General features: G+C 40.5%; 2 protein-coding genes across 4 annotated transcripts in view; one reads left to right on the top strand and one right to left on the bottom strand.

Annotated features, from left to right (window-relative positions):
• Window positions 1–20,365, bottom strand: part of itpr1a (inositol 1,4,5-trisphosphate receptor, type 1a) — a 516,106-nt gene that overhangs the window by 389,396 nt on the left and 106,345 nt on the right. For all 3 annotated transcript variants that reach the window (XR_013886032.1, XR_013886033.1, XM_080184007.1), the window contains exon 3: window positions 9,142–9,204. The gene's annotated coding sequence lies outside the window, so the exon portion shown is untranslated. The remainder of the gene's footprint in view (window positions 1–9,141; window positions 9,205–20,365) is intronic.
• Window positions 1–20,365, top strand: part of sumf1 (sulfatase modifying factor 1) — a 133,779-nt gene that overhangs the window by 46,997 nt on the left and 66,417 nt on the right. Inside the window, exons 4-5 of the mRNA XM_080184022.1 lie at window positions 4,619–4,701; window positions 8,414–8,536. Coding sequence (XP_080040148.1) covers window positions 4,619–4,701; window positions 8,414–8,536 — 206 coding nt within the window. The remainder of the gene's footprint in view (window positions 1–4,618; window positions 4,702–8,413; window positions 8,537–20,365) is intronic.

Here is a 20,365-nt window from a genome sequence, read left to right as displayed (position 1 = left end):
TTAGTGACCCTAGGTCAAACATGTAGGGAAATGGATTGGACACTTCAACACCAGTCTCCATCTCATCTTGCAGTCCTTGTGTGTGACCTGGAGAGTTCAATGGCTATTCTGCTTGACCTGTTCCAAAGAGCGCGCTTAACTGCTTCCATGTTACTCAGTCCTCTCAAGCCTCGAGGGAGAAGGAAAAGAAAGTGCTGTGGCTGTATGTGCATACACTTTGTCTACAAAATGTGAAATATTTGAACCACTCAGCATGGGAGACAGAACTTGTAAACAAACAGGAACAAGGAATGCCAAGAGTCGGGGGTTCCCGCATTCCATTCATCAACTGAAGTCTTTAGATAATGCAGTGATGAAGCTGCCGCTGAACTGGGAAGTGTGTCTGGTGTAGATCAAAAACTGGAATAGTTGTGCAGTCTGCACACTTTCAAGTCTTTGTAGCACTGATATAATTACCATTTAGTTAGCACAAGAATGTATAGTTGTGTGAAAGGCAGCTGGGACTTCACAGGGTAAAGCCAATGCTCTTCCCTTCCTGGTGTCAGAGAGACTGCTGCAACACTGTAGCCCTGATATGTAGAATATTTCCCTTTGAAGCAGGCATGCCTCAAAACTATTGAATTTAGCTTTATTTCAGTTTGATTTGGGGTCTAAGCACCCAATTTAAACTGATGCATCAGAGCAGTACTAAGAAGTACTGCAGTGTTTGTTCATTCTGCTGTCTGTCAAATGAGATGTTGAATCATCTACTTTTTCATGGACATAAGAAAGCCCATGCCCTTATTCAAAGTGCACAGAGGTTGTCCTGAAGGATATTGCATCCCGAAAACAACTTCTTCCTCAGTCAAAACAAGACAGCAGCCAAAGAGATTTGGCACTACTAACAGTGATTAAGATTGTTCCCAGTGACATTTTGCTTCTCAGTACAGAGTATTAAGATGCATGCCATTTTTTAAAATATTATAGCTTTCCTTCTGAAGGCAGGAGCAGAATAGAAGAAAGGTTTTAAGTCAGACTAATGGAAGTTAAATCCCATCGTTGAACATTTGTGAAGTAGGCCATGTGCCTCACTGAGACAAATAATTGCTGTATTTTACATATAATTTATGAAGATCTCCAATTACTCTAATTACTTGGAGGATAACTGCATGCAAGTATATAAATGCAAGCCTCCATTATCAGCATCTGCGAAAAGTAATACATGCCCTCCTTGCGATAGAGGAAGTGCAGCAAAGGTTTGCCAGACTGATTCCTGAGATGGCAAGTCTGTCATATGAGAAGAGGTTGAGTGGTTGGGATTGTATTCATTGGAATTTAGAAGAGTGAGAGGGAACCTAATAGAAACTTTTAAAATCTAACAGGATTAGACAAGGTAGATTGGGGTGACACAGTGGTTGGCACTGTTGCCTCAGTGCAGAGATCCGAGATCAATTCCGGCCTCGGGTCGCCGTGTGTGTGTCTGTGTGCATGTGTAGAGTTTGCACATTCTTCCCTGTGTTTGCGTGGGTTTCCTCCGGGTGCTCCGGTTTCCTCCTGCAATCCAAAGATGTGCAGGTTGATTGGCCATGCTAAATTGACCCTTGTGTCAGTGGATTAATAGGGTAAATATGTGGGGTTACAGGAATAGGGCCTTGGTGGTATTGTGGTAGCTGCAGATTCAATGGGCCGCCTCCTGCATTATAGGGATTCTATGATTTTAGATTCAGAAAGCATGTTCCTGAAGGTGGGGTCATAGTTTGACGATAAGAGGTAGACCTTTTAGGACTGAGGTGAAGAGAAATTTCTTCATTCAGGGAATGATATATATGTGAAATTCACTACCGCAGAAAACAATTGAGGCCAAAACGTTGTGTGATATCAAGAAGAAATTAGATATAACTCTTGAGGCTAAAGGGATATGGGGGGAAGGTGATATCAGGATATTGAATTTGATCAGCCATGATCAAGATGAATGGTGGAGCAGGCTCAAAGGACTGAATGGCCTACTCCTGCTTCTAGTTTCTATGTATGTGGCTTGTCAGAGACGCTGACTTTGTGCAACAGGCACCTCAAAACTGTAGAGATGTACCACAAACGCTGCCTTGGTAAATCCATTGGTAGGATAGGTGCACCAGCGTTAGTGTTCTCATTTAGGCTAGTATCCCCAACATTGACCATGCTCAATTAGCTCTGCCGCAAGCCTGACACGAAAATCCCAAAACAAGCGCTCTATTTAGAGCTTCAACACTGCAAGCGAGCCCCAGGAGGGCAAAGGCTTAGCCTAAAATTGTAGATTATGGACAGACTCTGGGGAGTCAACAGGTGAATTACTTGCTGCAGGATTCCAAGCCTCTAACCTGCTTTTGTAACCATTTATATGGCTAGTCTAGTTTAGTGGTTCTAAAACCACCTGAAATGGAGAAACCGCATCCTCAATGGAACTGAACACTTCCATTGCTGAGAACGAGCTGTAGCCAAGTGTGACAGCGGAAGGAGTGCCTGGCAAACCACCACACCCCCACCCCCCTGCCCCATCAGCTCCTCCAACCACCATCAGCTCCACCTGTGACACAGACTAGGTTGCACAATGGACTCCCCTGTTGCCTGTGAAGCAAGGTGCCAACAAGTTCTCCTGCGGACTGCCTAAGAAGAAATGCAAACTTTTCTTTCTGTTTGTACTTAGTATAAAAATATTTGTTTACTTTATTACGTGACCATTCAAAAATCTTCTACCTGTGTTCCTGAATTTATTTTCTCTTTTTCCGTCAGATTGTTTGGTTTCTTTATTATCTGGCTATCTTTTGATACCCCCTGTACGTCCTGCAGTGATCTGCAATAGATCAGTTTCTCCTTCTCAAGTTCTAGGAACAAGCTCACATCTTTCCACCACAAAAACAAAATGCTGGGAAATCTCAGCAGGTGTAGAGTACAAGAGTAGGGATGTACTGCTGAGTTGTATGAGGCTCTGGTCAGACCCCATTTGGTGTAGTGTGAGCAGTTTTGGGCCCTGTATCTAAGGAAGAATATGCTGGCCTTGGAAAAGGTCTAGAGGAGGTTCACAACAATGGTCCCTGGAATGAAGAGCTTGTCGTATGAGGAATGGTTGAGGACTCTGAGTCTGTAGTCGTTGGAGTTTAAAAGGATGAGGAGGGATCTTATTGAAACTTGCAGAATACTGCGAGACCTGGATAGAGTGGACATGGAGAGGATGTTTCCACTAATAGGAAAGACTAGAACCAGAGGGTACAACCTCAGGCTGAAATGGCGTTCCTTTAAAACCGAGATGACGAGGAATTTCTTCAGCCAAGAGTGATGAATCTGTGGAACTATTTGCCACAGAAGGCTGTGGAGGCCAGGTCATTGAGTGTCTTTAAGATAGAGATAGGTTCTTTATTAATAAGGGGATCAGAGGTTATGGGGAAAAGGCAGGAGAATGGGGATGAGAAAAATATCAGCCATGATTGAATGGCAGAGTGAACTCGATGGGCTGAATGGCCTAATTCTGCTGCCATGTCTTATGGTCTTAGGTCTGACAGCATCTGTGCAGAGAAAATAGAGACAACGTTTTGAATCTGGATGACCCTGATGAAGGGTCATCTAGATCGAAATTTTTGTTCTATTCTCTCTCCACAGATGCTGTCAAACTTGCTGAGATTTTCCGGCATTTTATCTTTTTGTTTCAGATTCCAGTATCTGTAGTATTTTGCTTTTATCTCACATCTTTCCATTCTATCCTAATGGTTTTTTTCAATTTTTTTTTACCTTGTTTCCAAATTGGGGACAAGCTTTGGTTGAAGTACTCTATTCCCATTGTACACAGCACAGATAGGCAACCCCATCCGAAAACCTAGGTTGAATTCAAAACCTGATCAGAAATGACCAGAGAGTCTCAATTTACACAAAATTAGACAAGTGCTATAATGCCAGTATCCAGCTAGCTGCAGCAAATTCTACCTTCAGGAACAGTAATGAAGAAAATACAAGAACAAGGAGCAAGAATCGGCCACTCAGCCCCTCAGGCCTGCTCCTGCAATCGGTAACATCATGGCTGATCTGACTGTGGCCTGAACAACATTGTACTATCTGCTGTCCCATTGCTCTTTTGATTCACTCATGGATCAAAAAATCTGTCTAATGCAGCCCTGAATATTTTCAATGATCTAGCCTCCGATGCTGTCAGCGGTAGCGAATGCCTAAGATTAACAACATTGTGAGGGAAGGCGTTTTTCCTTACAATAAATGCAAAATATTGCAGATACTGGAATCTGAAACAAAAATGCTGGGAAATCTCAGCAGGTCTGACAGCATCTGTAAAGAGAGAATAGAGCTGACATTTCCAGTCTAATTGTACCCCTGAGCTGTAGATTTCTCTCAAGGACACTTCTCAGCAGCTACCCTGTCAAGTCTCCTCAGAATCTTATCCTTCAAAACAAATAATCACTTGGCCTTCTAAACCCCAGTGAGGTCTGTGCATCAAACTGAAGAGTGTAGCAAATGCCACTTCCTGCAAAAAAAATGAAAAATAGAAATACTATAATTTTATACTTGGTGTTCATAGGCAGGTTTTGGTGGCTTTTTGGACTGAGCAATTTAACTGTGCTGCATGATTCTAAGAAGGTGGCTTCTTGTCTTATTCTAGGTTGCAGCAGCTCCATGGTGGCTGCCTGTTAAAGGAGCCAGTTGGAAACATCCAGAAGGTCCTGATTCCAACATTACTAAGAGGTAACCATTGAAGCACAAAGTGTTCCTTTAATTCATAATACTTTTTCATCTGCCCTTGTGTATTATAATTATAGCATAATTTGGGAAAAGAGTGGAAAACACTTGGAGATGTTAAGATCTCACTTTTGATTCAACAACGTGCTTTGGCTCCCACTGGACTGGAAGTCTTCTGGAAACCCCTTCGTAGAATCATAAAATCCCTACAGTGCAGAGAGAGGCCATTTGGCCCACCGAGTCTGCATTGACCACAATCCCATCCAGGCCCTATTTCCATAACCCCACAGATTAACCCTCCTAATCCCCCTGACACTAGGGTTAATTTAGCATGGCCAATCAACCCAACCTGAACATCTTTGGACTGTGGGAGGAAACCCACATAGACACAGGGAGAATGTGCAAACTCCACGCCAATAGTGACCCGAAGCCGGAATTGATCCCAGGCCCTGGCACGGTAAAGCAGCAGTGCTTACTGTGCCACCGTGCCGCCCTTCTCTATTCCAGGAAATTCTAGTTCCCCGGGTTACCTTGTCTGGTTGGTTCTCAAGTTTGTGAAAATTAGACCCAAGTCAGAAGTTTGTGAGAAAACAAAATCCATGTTAGTTCTCAAACAGTATGGCATTTGTCTTTATTCTAAATATTCTATCCTGAAGAAAGTGTTCCGCAGGGCACCTGGTGGCTGTGGAAAAAATATAAAGAGATTTTTTTTTTGTTTTAAATTGAAATGGGATCAGATCTACTTTGACATGAGCACTGCCCATTTTGACAGGCCCAATGCATCATTTGTACCGCTTGCACCTCTCGTGAAAACGGAAGAGAGTGCACAGTCGAAAATAGTTAAAACAATTAAACAAATTGGAGTTGTTACACCATGCTGAGCCAGGACTTCTGTGCATGTCTGTTTTACCAAACGTTTTGTTAAAATACCAAGTGGAGTTTCACCAGGAGTCCAGTGTATGCACATTAGAAAATACTTTTTTTGGGATAGGCAATTTATAACCTTAGCAAGCGCATTGTCAAAAATCCAAAAGTTGTGGGGGCCACAATGGGGTTGAAAATGTATTTAAATGCATGAGGAGTTTGCCAAGAAATGTTCTGGAATCTGTGAATTGAAATAGGCAGATTTGTGTGAGGTGGCTCATTTAATCATGAAATGCATTTTAGGATGTTACTGAAACTATGTATACTTTACATGATCTGACTTCTGAAGTAGTTTTCTGTCAGTCAGGGAAGCAACTTGGCAGTGATTTGAATGTATTTGCTCTTCCGAGCCTTGTAAATCAGTGAGCATTCTTGTATGTTTAAACATCACACTTCAATCGCAACTTCTTTACGTTGGGAGATGTTAGAATGTTCAGCTTTGATCTCCACCCCTTGTCAGCTGATCCTCTTCTTCCCCCCTCCCCCCAACCCCATTCCGCCTTGTCTGAATAAATTAGAAGCTTCTCACTAGCTTCTGAACTTTGACCCTTTTTAAAAAAAAATCAAGACTAATTTACAAGAACATCACAATCCATAAAAGGATCTGCAGAAACAGCAAGCATTTGCGACTACACCATTTGCCCTCAGTCATGTTTATAGTAAGCTACAAAAATCTGCAAATGCTCGAGGGGAATGTAAGGCATTTGTACGACTGAAGCCTTCGTCTGCACTTGATACTTGGCTGTATCAAGTAAACTGAGTCAAGATGCATAGATTTCCATTGTTGATTGGAATAGAAAATTTGGGCTGTCAAACAATTGGTTGTCTCTCTGTCTTCATTTCTGACTCCCATTGCTACTGATGTAACGTTGAACTACAAGAAAATCACAGCGGCTTGTTGTCAGCAAGGAGTTCCCTTTTTAAATTTGGGTGATGCACCCAGTGGGTTATTTATATCACGTATCAAAATCTGCAACGGCTTTTGTACTCGGCTGCAGTTGAATTTTCTTTTTCTATTTCCGTCCATCCAACTTCCCATCTGTGGGCAGTAATAATTGTTGGAAAATCTGTTAACACCTTTTTTGCCTAAAGTCTTTGGGTATGTTCCAACAATGGTGTACTGAGATCCATATGCATTGATGGCTGGTAATCTGCAAAGGTCACATTCTTCAAGATCCTTTTATCACTTGAAGAGAAATTGCTCTTCAGTAAAGTCATTAACACTATTTAATCATGCATTTTCTCTGTTAATAATAGAAATACTGTTTATTAATGCAATGGTATGGGCCTCTGCTCGCTCACGGAAACGTACTGAGTTGCCTTGTTTCATTCTTAATGATAAATAAGGTTACAATAAAGTCACAGTTGCTGTGTAAATCAATTACATGGTTTTCTGACCTATATGGAAGCTAATATAGCGTTTTAATTATTTTAGTAGGATTTCTTGATAGATTAATCTCAGTGTATTCCATGCAGATTTTAAGCTTTACAAGGTGAGGAGGGTTAATATTTGAAACAAGTACAGAGGAAGTCAGAACAACTCAAAACTGCCAACATCCATCAGGAATCATTAATGTTTCAAGTCTGGGTCTTTTTGTCAGAATTGAAAGGAAGAAGAAAGTTAGAGCTAAATAAACTGTAACAAAAGTACGGGAGGCAACGGCCTTGTTATACTATCGCTGGACTATAATCCAGAATTTCAGCTAATGTTCTGTGGACCTGAGTTCAAGTCCCATCATGGCAGATGGTGGAATTTGATTTCAATAAAAAAAATATGGATTAAGAATCTACTGATGACCATGAAACCATTGTCGGAAAGAATTCTGCTGTCCAAACTTGGTCTGGCCTATGTGTGACTCCAGAGCCACAGTATTGTGGTTGACTCTCAACTGCCCTCCAAAGGCACCTGGGGATGGGCAATAAATGCTGGCCAGCCAGCGATGCTCTTGTCCCACAAATGAATAAAAAAGTTTAAGAGCACTCAAAGATGGCCTGATGTGAGAGGGTGTTTTGCATTGAAACAGTACATCTGTGGAATATTTTAAAGAGGAAAGGGATGTTTAAGATGGAAGAGAAAAGTCAAAATCTAAAGTTGCCAAACTTGACATTGAGTCCCAAGGTCTGCAACATACACCATCAGAAGATGAGCTGCAGCTCCTCCAGTTTGTGCCAGCTTCAGTGGAGCACAGCATAAGCCAAGGACAGACATGTTGGTGTTGGCTTGAGAGCAAGGTGCTGAGTTAAAATAGCAAGCAACAGGAAGATTGGGATCTTAACATGGTTCTGACCACACCCTTCTCATCTGTGGTTGGCTGTAGCCGTTTGACGTAATCCAGTGATTTGCATGGGGTTCTTCAGTCAACTTTTGAGAATCAACCACATTGCTGTGGAACTGGAGTCGCGTGTAGACCAGATTGGATTAGCAGGTTTTCTTCTCCAAATACAGCAAATGAATCAACTGGCTCTTTACAATAATCTACTAGCTTCACTGTTGACTTTTACTAAAAACTCAGCCTTTTACTTCAAACCATGTTGTAAACCAATTTTTTTTTTAAATCTCAAACTGTCAAAATAGGATTCAAATTTGCATTACCTGAAATGTTAATACAGAGGATTACTAGTCCCACAACCTAGTTTGTGCAATTCCTGATTTGAGGATAATTGAGAGGGCCAACCCTTTAGCTGTGAAATGTTTTGGTACAAATGACCCATGGCAATATGTGGTGGCTGCAACTCACTTGTGGTAGAATGCTGCATGAAGTTATCTATTGTAATGTATTTTGCTATGTTTCAGGATGGATCACCCAGTCCTACATGTCTCATGGAACAACGCTGTGGCGTATTGTACTTGGGCAGGGAAACGACTGCCCACTGAAGCAGAATGGGAATATGCATGTAGAGGGGGACTTGAGAACAGGTAACAATGGAAAACTCTCAAAAGCCTGTACCAAATACATCTTTGCTCATTTGTTCTAAATTTGCAGCCTGTAGTACAAAAGAGATTGAATAATACCAATTTAGTTTGAGATAGTCTTTGAGAACTTTAATACGCCCAGCATGATCCTGGAGATTTGGACTAACGGTTGACTGAAAAGCTGGACCTTTTTCTTTTGGTTTGAGACCTGCTAATTTACGCTTGGTCAGCTACTTAAGCTGTTTGAGGGAAACTTGAGATGGAGATGCTGGCGTTGGATTGGGGTAGGCACAGTAAGAAATCTCACAACACCAGGTTAAAGTCCAACAGGTTTATTTGGAATCACGAGCTTTCGGAGTGCTGCTTCTTCATCAGGTGTGTGACTTATTTGGATATTCCATGGTGCCTTGGGCTCAGTTGTATTGAGTGTGCATGAGTGATTATATAAGGATGAATCTGTGGAATTACATCAAAGTGTGAGCAGTCATATTTACAACATGTGGTTATCAATGAATGTTCTTATGTAATACAAGTGATCAAACTGCAATTGCATATTGATCTTTTGACAAATAAAGCAGTAAAAAGTAAATTTGGCAAACGGATTTTACCTTTGATCGGGGAAAACAATACTTGAAAGTCCATAAATCAGAGTTGCACATCGCACTAAATGCCTGTGTAGAGAAAGCAAAGGCCATTTTTTTTATTTAGTTGCAACAGAACTATATATAAATACACAATATATAAAATTTTTTTTTATATATGTGGTGTATGACTGAACGAACTATGATTTTAATTTGCACTTTGTTAATGACCTTATTCTCTTTTATGTGCGCAATATGAATTTAATGAATAATGTTACAAACTTCAAAAGCATCCCTTCTGCCATCCCCATCCTTCTTTGTTTCCTTTATTATTAAAGATGCTGGTTCTTTTTTGCCTTTTAAGTTTTTTCTCTCAACTAATGCTTTATCGGCTGGCATATCGCCAAAAAAAGAGTGCCTTTTTCACAAGCCCCTTGCAATAACAACCTGAAGCGGTGGCGGGGTCTGTGATGTTGTGCACTTGTGTGTGTGTCCAGTGCCTAATTACATCTACATAGTGTAATCTAGCAGTGTAACAATAGAAGTTCCTCATTCTCTGAGCCACACATCATGTTGTGATCCAATCTTTTCAAAATTGATGAAGGAGCACACAGAGTAAGGTCAGTGGTAGGCGGAGTTATTTCACTACAAATAACCATACAGAATAAGTCAATGCAGAATTTCCACTTAACTTGTGTTTTGTTCAATTGTGTTCAGAGTCAGGATAAATCTGTAGGTTTTTACTTTATTAGAGTCAGAGTTTTACAGCACAGACAAAAGGCCCTTTGGCCCACCATCTCTGCACCAGTCATCAATCCCATCTTCCAGCACTTGGTCCGTAGCCATGTATGCAGTGATGTTTTTAGCATTTATGATCTTTCAATTGCTTCAGACATTGAAGTAATTGGAGCAGAAGACATGGGCGTGTAAGCTACCATGGTAAACTGTTGTTAACGTTGCCCAGTGTGATTTTCCCATCTGTCAATCTCAAAGGCTGGGTCAGCTGTCTGCTCACCGCCAGGAAATCCAGTGGAAAGAAAAACATGGTTGCAGAAAGCTCTATGGATCCAGCACTCTGACTTGCTGTGAAGCGCATGTCTTCAGACGAATTTAGTTTTTATCCAAATGCAGACTATTATCAACATACAGAATCTAGCCAACTCTAGGTGTCATCCAGAGACCCAGTAGATGTGACATGGAAGTGTGTCTATTGTGACTGATTATTAGAAGAACCCCAAGCAGTAGATGTGTTTTTTATATTTTGGAGACCTGCAATGATGGGATTTGTATTAATTTCACTGCTTCAAGTTTGACATTTACTGTGACAGAATCCCCTAGAAACTATTGAGCAATTGTGGTAAGTTTCAATTCAGTCATCAAAATGGAAGGCCACCGAACATTTATAATATTTAATAAAATAGATTATTGAAGGACAAGGCTATAATGCTGCTGACTCTTAATCAGAAGTCCTTGTTTCAAACAAAGTAGGACTGCCTATAACCCGAAACATTCTGCAAACTGTCAGATTATTTTGGATCACATAAATATAGCTTTCCTTCAGTATGCAGAGCAATGAAAGCACCACATACAATAAAAAATAAACTACTACAGCCCACTAAGTGTTTCATTCACACACACATAGTTGAATTTTATGGAAATTAGATGGCATTGGTTGAGTTCAGTCACCTGTTTCTGTGCCATATATCCTAGACAAAAAGACCGTTTGTTGTAGGTTTAAAATAACCCACGTGAAATCCCAACACACAATTTCACCCCATCTGCTTAATAAACTAGGCTTGTACTCGTTAGAGTTTAGAAGAATGAGGGGAGATCTCATTGAGACGTATAAGATGATGAATGGGATGGATAGGATAGAGGTGGAGAGACTCTTCCCGCTCAAAAAAGACAGTAGGACTAGGGGGCACAGCCTCAAGATAAAGGGGAGGCGGTTTAGAACGGAGTTGAGGAGGAACTTCTTCACTCAAAGGGTGGTGAATCTCTGGAATTCTCTGCCCGTTGAAGTGGTGGAGGCTGCCTCGCTAAATATTTTTAAGAAGCGGGTTGATGGGTTCTTGATAAGAGAGGGGATTAAGGGTTATGGGGAGAGGGCGGGAAAGTGGAACTGAGCCTCGACAGATCAGCCATGATCTTACTGAATGGCAGGGCAGGCTCGAAGGGCTAGATGGCCTACTCCTGCTCCTATTTCTTATGTTCTTATGTTCTTATGTGCTTAAAGATTTCAATTAACTGGATTCAGTTTCAGTAAGGGCAAGGTGACATTGTAAATGCAAATTCCAGTGAAGTGATGGGCACTGGAGTATTAGAGAAGTGACAGCAGATATCGGAGTCTTCCAGAATAGACATCTGATGGAGCAAACCAATAAATAAATGACATGGTCTGGATACCAACACTAAAAGCAAGAGGGCAGGACAGCAAACACAGTTTGGAAGGCAAACACTGTGTTTGGCCTTCATTGCAAGAAAACTTGAGTATAGAAGCAAAGCTGTCTTGCTGGAGCTGTACAGGGTCTTTGGTGAGACTGCACCTGGGGTATTGTGTGTAGTTTTGGTCCCTTTATATAAGGAAGGATGTACTTGCCACAGAGGGAGTGCAGCAAAGGTTCACCAGACTGATTTTGGGGATGGCAGGATTGTGATATGGGGAAATATTGGGTGAACTGGACCAGGAAAGTGCAGCTGCCTTCAAACTGAAGCAATTTTGGTCACCCAGGTCTCTGAAGCATAACTCATGGCCTTTAAGTATTTGAGGAAAAGGTCTAAACCTACCAGAGTTCTATAAGAGGTCAGGAATCTTTTGGGCTTATTAGAAGTATACATGAATGTGTGCTTTAAAAAAAGAGTTGTCAAGTTATTTAAATCCCTTGCCCTTCATACTTTGAAAGAAAACAGCCAGCCTGCAGTTGAAAAGAATTGTTACTTGTTGATACAAGTCTGAATACTGTCATTATAGCATTATTTCTCCTCGACTGCTTCTACAGCCCTTCGGTATCACAGGGCTGTCTGTTCAAAGTTTGATCAACAGCTGCAAGTAGTTACAAAGAGTTGAGATGTCTTCACGGGGCTATGAATACAAATGATTGTTTATATAAAGGATTAAATTTTGAAGAGATCTAACTGTCTTGAAATTGCTCTTATCAATGTGTTTTAGTTATATACTGAAGTCTGTAAACAAAAAAGAAAAACTTCATTTCATCCCAGCATGGCTTTGGAGGCCTGCCTGTCATTGATACTGGGTGAGTTGGCATGGAAAGAGGTTTGGTTGGGGGTGGGTGTGGGGGGTGGGCATGAGTTGGTATGAATGGGGAGTGGGTGAGGGCTAGAGAGCTTTTTTTTAATTTCATCTTTATTATAACTGAGACAGAGTCACCAAGGTGGGAGTTTTAAACAATCTGCATCTGCTCTTGTCCCTTCGCCCTTTCTGGAAGAAGCTTGCCTGCCTCCAGTTAGCACCCCCACCTGGAACGAAAATCTGACCGTTTGGTAAACTTCCTCCTGAGTTGGGTTTGCACTATTAAGAATTTTCCCAACTCTGCACACTTGACTCAGGTGCACAAATTTAGCTGCAAGCACAGAGTCAGATGGAGTTGGGTTAGAAAGGTGCGGGAGGGTGGATCTTCTGTGACTTTACTCACAGCGAGCCCTCTTGGCCCAAACCATGTGCCTTTCTCATTGTGTCATTGTGAAATCCATGTCTCTTTGTTTGAAGATGTTTATTGAGAGAATATTTAATGATGTGCAGAGTTTCCCCAATCCTTATCCTATTATCTCAATCATTGTTCTTTCTCTTTCAGTATCTGTGGCTTGATCCTTGAATGCCCACAGACGTGTGTTACTGTGTCTGTTTCTCTCACCATGTGTTGTAAATGTTTCTAAGTCACCTGCTTTTTCTATCAGTGCCTTTATTGCAATGCCATTGTGTCTGTACCCTGCAGTCTTTCCATCTCTTCCTTGATTTCTGTCTATCAATTTATTTTTCTTTTTGCTATTATTGTCTATTTTGGTGTTTTACGATATCTGTTATGTCATAATTTATTTCTTATTGAATGAGTATTCTGTTCATCCATATCCCAATATCATTTTTTTCTATCCCTGTGCTTGTCTTGCTGTCACATTGTCTGTGTCCTGAACCTGTTTTTCCTTCAGCACATTTGATTGCTCTCTGCCTCCCTCTTTGCTCTTCTCTGTGCCGCCTTCATCTCTACTCTCAACATCACTCTGTCCGCCCTCAATACAAAATGCTACTGCACTGTGAAAGAAGCCATTTGACACATTGTGCTTCTTTCTTTATTCCCTAATTTTTCTTTTGATCTCAGTATATTTCTTTTGTATCATGACTTCATTTTTAATTCTCGCACCATGAAGCATGTAAAGTTTCCAATAACGTATGTCAGTTGATCGCCAACTGCTAATTTAGACTTTCTGAGTCAGCAAGCTAAAGGGTTTTGGACATTTATGTAGGCAGGAAAGTGTGAAATGATATTTGGAGATATTAAACTAGTTACAAAATTCCTGCTGGATTTATCATAATTGCAGATTTATTAACAGGGAAATTATCAACTGCAGCTTTTTGCTCTGAGACCATTTTTAAATCATTTTAACTGAATTATTTTTACAGTGCAGTTCTGTGATTTGTTCCCGACTGGCATCTTATAATGAAGAAGTGTTACAGCCTGACTGACAGACGCAGTTCAGTATATAATTTGTTTCACTGCTCCTGTACCTTATTGAATTGCCCATTTGTTATGTGTCAGCCGAAGGTGTGAAACATTGACAGGGTCTTTGATCATGACTTCACACCAAGATGCCCTTTCCCACATTTCTAATGTCTGCTGGCAACACATTTATTCCTGCTTTTAGTTACTTTTTTCACTTTCTTGTGTTCTTCTTTGTAACTTCATCACCACCTGCAAATCAGAGAGTAGTTTGGCTTGGGCTGAAACCCCACGAGGAGCACAGTTGTGCTGCACCAAGATTGATCCGTTGCAACCTATTCATCAGATGCCCTGATTTCCGAGTTGAATTCCGTGTCATGGTTGGATCAATACTCTGCCAATTGTCAATCTGAAGCCTAGAGCTCTCTTTGACTAACACCAATATACTGTTTGAGCCATTAATTGGTTGATATTTAAAATTTGTGGCACCTGTCACTAGCATTTCTCTTGTACTTGGGTTTGCCCTGTAATAGTATCTCGTTTTGTTGCACAGAAGCCAACTCCAGCAGTCGTTCGCTACAGAATCAGCCAGGAGTCTTTTGTGTGACCATAAATGCTTAACGTCAATTTAGTGTTTTTAAATGGACAGATCTTGGCTTCACACTTGACATTAGTTGAAGCTTGGTGCAGCTTCAAGTTATTGAGGTCTGCGTGTATCTTGTTTAATTGAATCTGTATGACATTTTTTGCAAGTGTTTACTCTTTAGGTTATTATATTTTTCCTCCTTGTAACTTCTGCCCATCTCTCAGCAGAGTGTTTTCATTTAATTAGTAGGCTAATGACACAAACAGAAAATGCTGGAAAATCTCAGGAGGTCTGACAGCATCTGTGGAGAGAGAATAGAGCTAACATTTCAAATCTGAATGACTGCAGCATGTTTACTACATGATTGTTTTGATTCCACAATTGCATATTTGTTAAAGATAAGAGCTGTTAGGATTTGGAACATGTGCCAACCTTTCAAATCCAACCTTTCAAATGGGTGATCAGAGGAACAGAAGCAGAACTATTATACAAAAATACACTTCACAGCATTATGCTACTTGTTTCATCATTGATGGCCAAGCCTCCAGCTGTCAAGGCCCCAAACTCTGAATTCCCTCCCTTAACCTCTCTGCCTCTCCACTTATTTTCCTTCATTTAGGATGTTCATTAAAGCCTACCTCTTTGGTCATGACTTTTGGTCATTTGTTCTAACAACTCCTCATGGTTTGATGTCAGATTTTTTTCTGGAAATGCTCCTGTGAAGCAGCACGGGACACGTGACTACATTAAAGGTGCTATATCAAGTTTCACTCTATAACATAGCATTCATGTGATGAATGCTGCATTCCTCTTCTAGTCAAGTTTGCTTTATGAAACATCACCTCAAGCATTTGAGAGTACCATTTGGCCCCTCAACCCTGCTCTGCCATTTGATAAGTTTATAGCTGATCTGATTATGCTTCTTACTTCCTGTTTACCCCCTTTGATTCCCTTGTCAGTCAAGATTCTATCCAACTCAACTTTAAATATTCAATGATCCAGCGTCCACTGCTCTAACCACCATTTGAGACGTAAGAATCTCCTCATTTCTGTCTTAAATTGGAGATCCTTATTTTAAACTATGTCCCCTAGTTCTAGCTTTCCCTCAAGGTGAAACATTCTTTCAACATCCAACCTGTCAAATCCCCTCTAGATCTTCAATGTTTCAATTAGATGACCTCTCATTGTTTTAAACTCCAATGGATACAGGTCCAACCATTCCTCATAAGACAACCCTTTCACCACAGGAATCAGTCAAGTGAACTTTCTCTGCACACAAAGGGTCATCCTGACTCAACATTGGCTGTATTCTCTCTTCACAAATGCTGTCAGACCTGCGGAGATTTTCCAGCATTTTCTGTTTTTGTTTCAGATTCTAGTATCGGCAATATTTTGCTTGAACCTCTGAACTGCTTCTAATACAACTATATTCTTTCTCAAAAAAGAGATCAAAACTGTACACAGTACTCTAGTCCCACCAACATCTTATCTAACTGTAACAAGATTTCTCAACGTATTCCATTTCCCTTGCAATAAATGGCATCATTTAATTGCCTTTTTAATCACTTACGTACCTAGATTTTTTTTATGATTCATGAGTAAGGACTCCTAGATCCCTCTGTACCACAGGGTTTTGCACACACCTCAGTTTGAATAATATGCTGCTTTTCTATTCTTCCAGCCAGAGTGGACAAGCTCACATTTTCCAATATTGCACTCCATCTGCCATGTTTTTAACCATTCACTTAACCTAGTTACACTTCTAATTTAGTTACATTCCTAATCTAGTTGCATTGTTTTGCAGATCCTGTTTTTCTCCTCTCCTACCTATCTTTGCGTCATCAGCAAATTTAGCAAGGGTACATTCCATCCCCTCATCCAAGAATTGATTTAGATTATAAATAGTTGAGCCCACAGCACTAATTCCTGTGGCATTCCACTTCTTGCCAGCCTGAAAATGGCGCATTTCTTCCTACTTTTGTTCCTGTTAACTAACCAATCAACTATCCATGCTGATATGCCATTCTCTACTTTGTGAGCTCTTATTTTGGATAGTAACATGTGCTGTGACTGCTTGCCCAGTACCATCTGGAAATTCAAGTTACATCTATAGGCTTTGCTTTATCCACATTGCTTGTTACTGCCTTAAATAATTCTAATAAATTAGTCAAACACAATTTCCCTTTCACAAAACTATTTTGACTCTGCTTGACTTGTATTAAAATATAGCAGTGCCTTAGTAGCAGATTGTGGTATTTTCCCTATGTTAAACGAACTGGTCATATTTTCCTGCTTTCTGTTTCCTTCCTTCCTTTCTTGAATAGAGGAGTTGTATTTGTTATTTTCTAACCTGATGCTTTCCAGAATCTAGAGAATTTTGGAAAATTTGAAGTCAATGCATTTATCATCTCAGCAGCCATTTAAGACATCTAAAATGAATTCCATTAAATAAAATAAAAACAAATTACTGTGGATTCTGGAATCTGAAATCACAGGGCGGCATGTTAGCACTGATGCTTCACAGCTCCAGGGACCTGGGTTTGATTCCCGGCTTGGGTCACTGTCTGTGTTGAGTTTGCACGTTCTCGAGTCTGCGTGGGTTTCCTCTGGGTGCTCTGATTTCCTCCCACAGTCCAAATATGTGTGGGTTAGGTTGATTGGCCATGCTAAAAATTGACCCTTAGAGTTGAGATGCATTGGTCAGAGGGAGTAGCGGGGAAAATATGTAGGTATATGAGGGAGTGCCTGGGTGGGATTGTGGGCCAAATGGCCTCCTCCTGCACTGTAGGGTTTCTATGAAAACAGAAAATGCTGGAAAATCTCAGGTCTGGCAGCATCTATAAGGAGAGAAAAGAGCTGATGTTCCAAGTCCAGATGACCCTTTGTCAAAGCTTTATCAAAAGGTTTTGACACAGGGTCATCTGGACTCTCAACGTAAGTTCTTTTCTCTCCTTATAGAGACTGCCAGACCTGCTGAGATTTTCCAGCAATTTCTCTTTTGTTTTCAGGACCTGGGGGCTTGTCAGTTAATTGCATAATTTTCACAGCGTCTTTTCCCTGGTGATTGTAATTGCTTTAAGTTCCTCCCTCCTTTTCACATCTTGATTTTCAATTATTTTTGGGTTTATGTCTTCTACAGTTAAGACAGAACAACATATCTGCTGAATGGATCTGTCATTTCCGTCTTTCACATTATTAATTCCCAGATCCACTCTTGAGGACCAAGGTTCACTTTATTTTTTTTCCCTTTTTAAATACTTATGGAAACTCCTTACCATCTTTACTATTTGTTACAGGTAAGAGAGAGAAGTAAAACTGAACTTTTTTATCCCCTCGCCATCTGTCCATAAGCAGAGATGTCCCTTGTTGTAAAAATAGGCTGTGCTGTTTATTCCAGAAACCTCTTGTTTATGTAGTTAATTTTTAAAGTGACTCCAAGAAAATTCTCTTCAGATTAAATCAGGAATTTATTCCTTCAAATATTCAAACCTGGGAAATGAGTACAACTTCACACATACAACATTCGGTCAAAGGATAGGAGGGGGATTTTACAACCAAGAACAACTTAACAGTAAAAGGAACCACAAAAAATGAATATCAGTTCCTGTGATTTCCAGAGTTTAGGAAGTCCAAATCCAGAGGGGGTTTCTTCACAAGTTCCAGTTCTGGTGAATTCCTGGCTGAATGGAGAAGTGCAGAATTCCTTTAAAGGCAATGGCAACACAATTAGATGAGTTGATATTCAAAAATATGGCCACTGCTGGCTAGGCAGACCAGTGGCTTCCAGATAAACTTGCTTTGAGGAGGGTTTGCTGCAGGTTGCTTGGTCAGCCTGGAGTCCTGCTGTCTAACTTGGGCAGGTTGGAGTTCAGTCAGCAGGTTACCCTTATTCTAAATTTGCCTTTCCTTGTCATGTGATCTCCTTGCCCATAATTTCATAAGGGGATGTGTGTCTGAATCTGACTTTTGTGACTTATAATGTCCGACTCATCAGCCTCTGAAAGAGTCATCCCCATTGACCCAGTTCCAGGCAGCTACTGTTTTGGTGACTTCAATTCCTTTGGAGGGGCAAGCTTATAAAGATGCAAATAATCCCCAATTCCTTTCAGTAATTACTTTTTGGAATCAATCTTGACAGTCTCAGGTAGGCTATGAGCAGCATATCCAGTAGAATCCATAAAATGTCACTTTACAATTCTGGGCATCAGGTGACTGGCAGTAGCCATCCTTTGGTTCAGCAAAGTTCATTTTTAAATCTGCAAAAAAGCTTGATTTGTTTCATGTCTAAGGGACATACAATAGTTCGAGCTAGCATTTTCTCATCCTCTAATTTCTCCTATTTATCATTTGTTTAGTCATTCTTTATTGTTCTTTATATTCTCTACAATCTTCTGACCTGCCGCTAATCTTCAAGGAGTTATATGCTTTTTCTTGATACTGTCTTTAACTTCCTTAGTTAACTCAGGGTGGTACACCCTTCAACTCCAGTCTTTCTTTCTCCCTGTAATGTATCTTGCTGACTGTTATGAAATATCCCTTAAATACCTTCAACTACAATTTTACTGGTCCATCCCTTAACCTAATTTCCCAGTTCATCTTAGATAGATCTGTCCACTTGCTCGCAAAATTGCCCTTATTTCAGTTCAAAACACTAGTCTTGGATTTAGTCCTCTCTGCCTCAAACTGAACAAGAAATTTAATCATGTTTGTGATCACTGCTACCTAGGGGCATGATTACTATTAAGACATTTGTTAATTCTGCTTCATTATATATTACCTCAGTCTAGAATAGTCTGCTCTCTGGTTGGCAGTAGAATGTGCTGCTCTAAGAAATCCTGTAAACACTGAAATCTTCTTCCACTCATTTGCCATTATTTGTTCAATCTGTTGTGTAGATCAAAATCACCCGTGATTATTTATCACAAGCCTCCCAGTATTACTTCCTATACATCCTTGTCTCATTGTCTCGTTACTGTTCAGGGACCAATAAACTTAGCTGTACAAGTGACTTCTTACCTTTGCTATTTCTTATCTCTATCCCTAAATCTTGATCTCCAGAAGTAAAGTCATCTCTCTCTACTGTACGGATGTCATTCTTAATGAACAGAGCTATCTTTTCTTCACCCTTCCAAAATGTCATGTAGCCTTGAATATTCAGGTCCAAGCCTTTGAGCTGTCAGATCATACTTATTTATTTCTATTCCACCATCTGTTTTGTTCTGCGTATTTCGCGACAGTGTCTTTTAGTTTTTACTACTTTTGCAAACTTAGTGTGCCAACAGATGAGGCTAAAGTTTCTACACTCTGTTCCTTCCTACCATGCTTTGATTTTCATTACCCATATTACTACCTTGTTTTCTTGACTTGGGCATCTCCCCTTAATTTGTTGCATCTTCCTCTCTATTGCCCTAGTTTTATGACTCACCAGAACACTGGTCCCAAGCGAAGACTGCCCCAATGATGGCACTCCCACTTTCCACAGTACCCCATGAATCGAAACACATTTCTCCCACACCAATCTTTGAGCCATGTATTCAACTGTCTAATCTTTCTTAATCTATACCAATTGGCTTGTTACTTAGGTGATATTTTAGAGATTATTATCTTTTGAGGTTCTAGTTTTGAATTTAGCCCCTAGATGCTCAAATTTTTTAAACAGGACTTGTTCCTTAATCCTATCTATGTCATTGTTGCTACAGGGAGTGTGACATCTGGATCCAGCCTAGAGCAGATGTCTCAAACCTTGGCACTGGCAGGCAACATAACCTCCTGGACCCTTGCCTTGGATCTCCCCCTTGCACAAACCACCATGAAACTACCATCGATTGTTGTAAAAACCCAGCCAGTTCACTAATTTGTTTCAAAGTAGGAAATCTGATGTCCTTTACTGGTCTGGCCTACATGCCACTACAAGTCCACAGCAATGTGATTGACTCGTAACTGCTCCCAGAAATGACCCCCCAAGTCTCTCTCTGCTCAAGGGTATTTGGGA

Source organism: Carcharhinus amblyrhynchos, chromosome 3 (genome assembly GCF_965287045.1).
Source record: "Carcharhinus amblyrhynchos chromosome 3, sCarAmb.v2.hapA, whole genome shotgun sequence".
Taxonomy (NCBI): Eukaryota; Metazoa; Chordata; class Chondrichthyes; order Carcharhiniformes; family Carcharhinidae; genus Carcharhinus; species Carcharhinus amblyrhynchos.
This window is presented reverse-complemented; position numbering and strand designations above follow the sequence as displayed.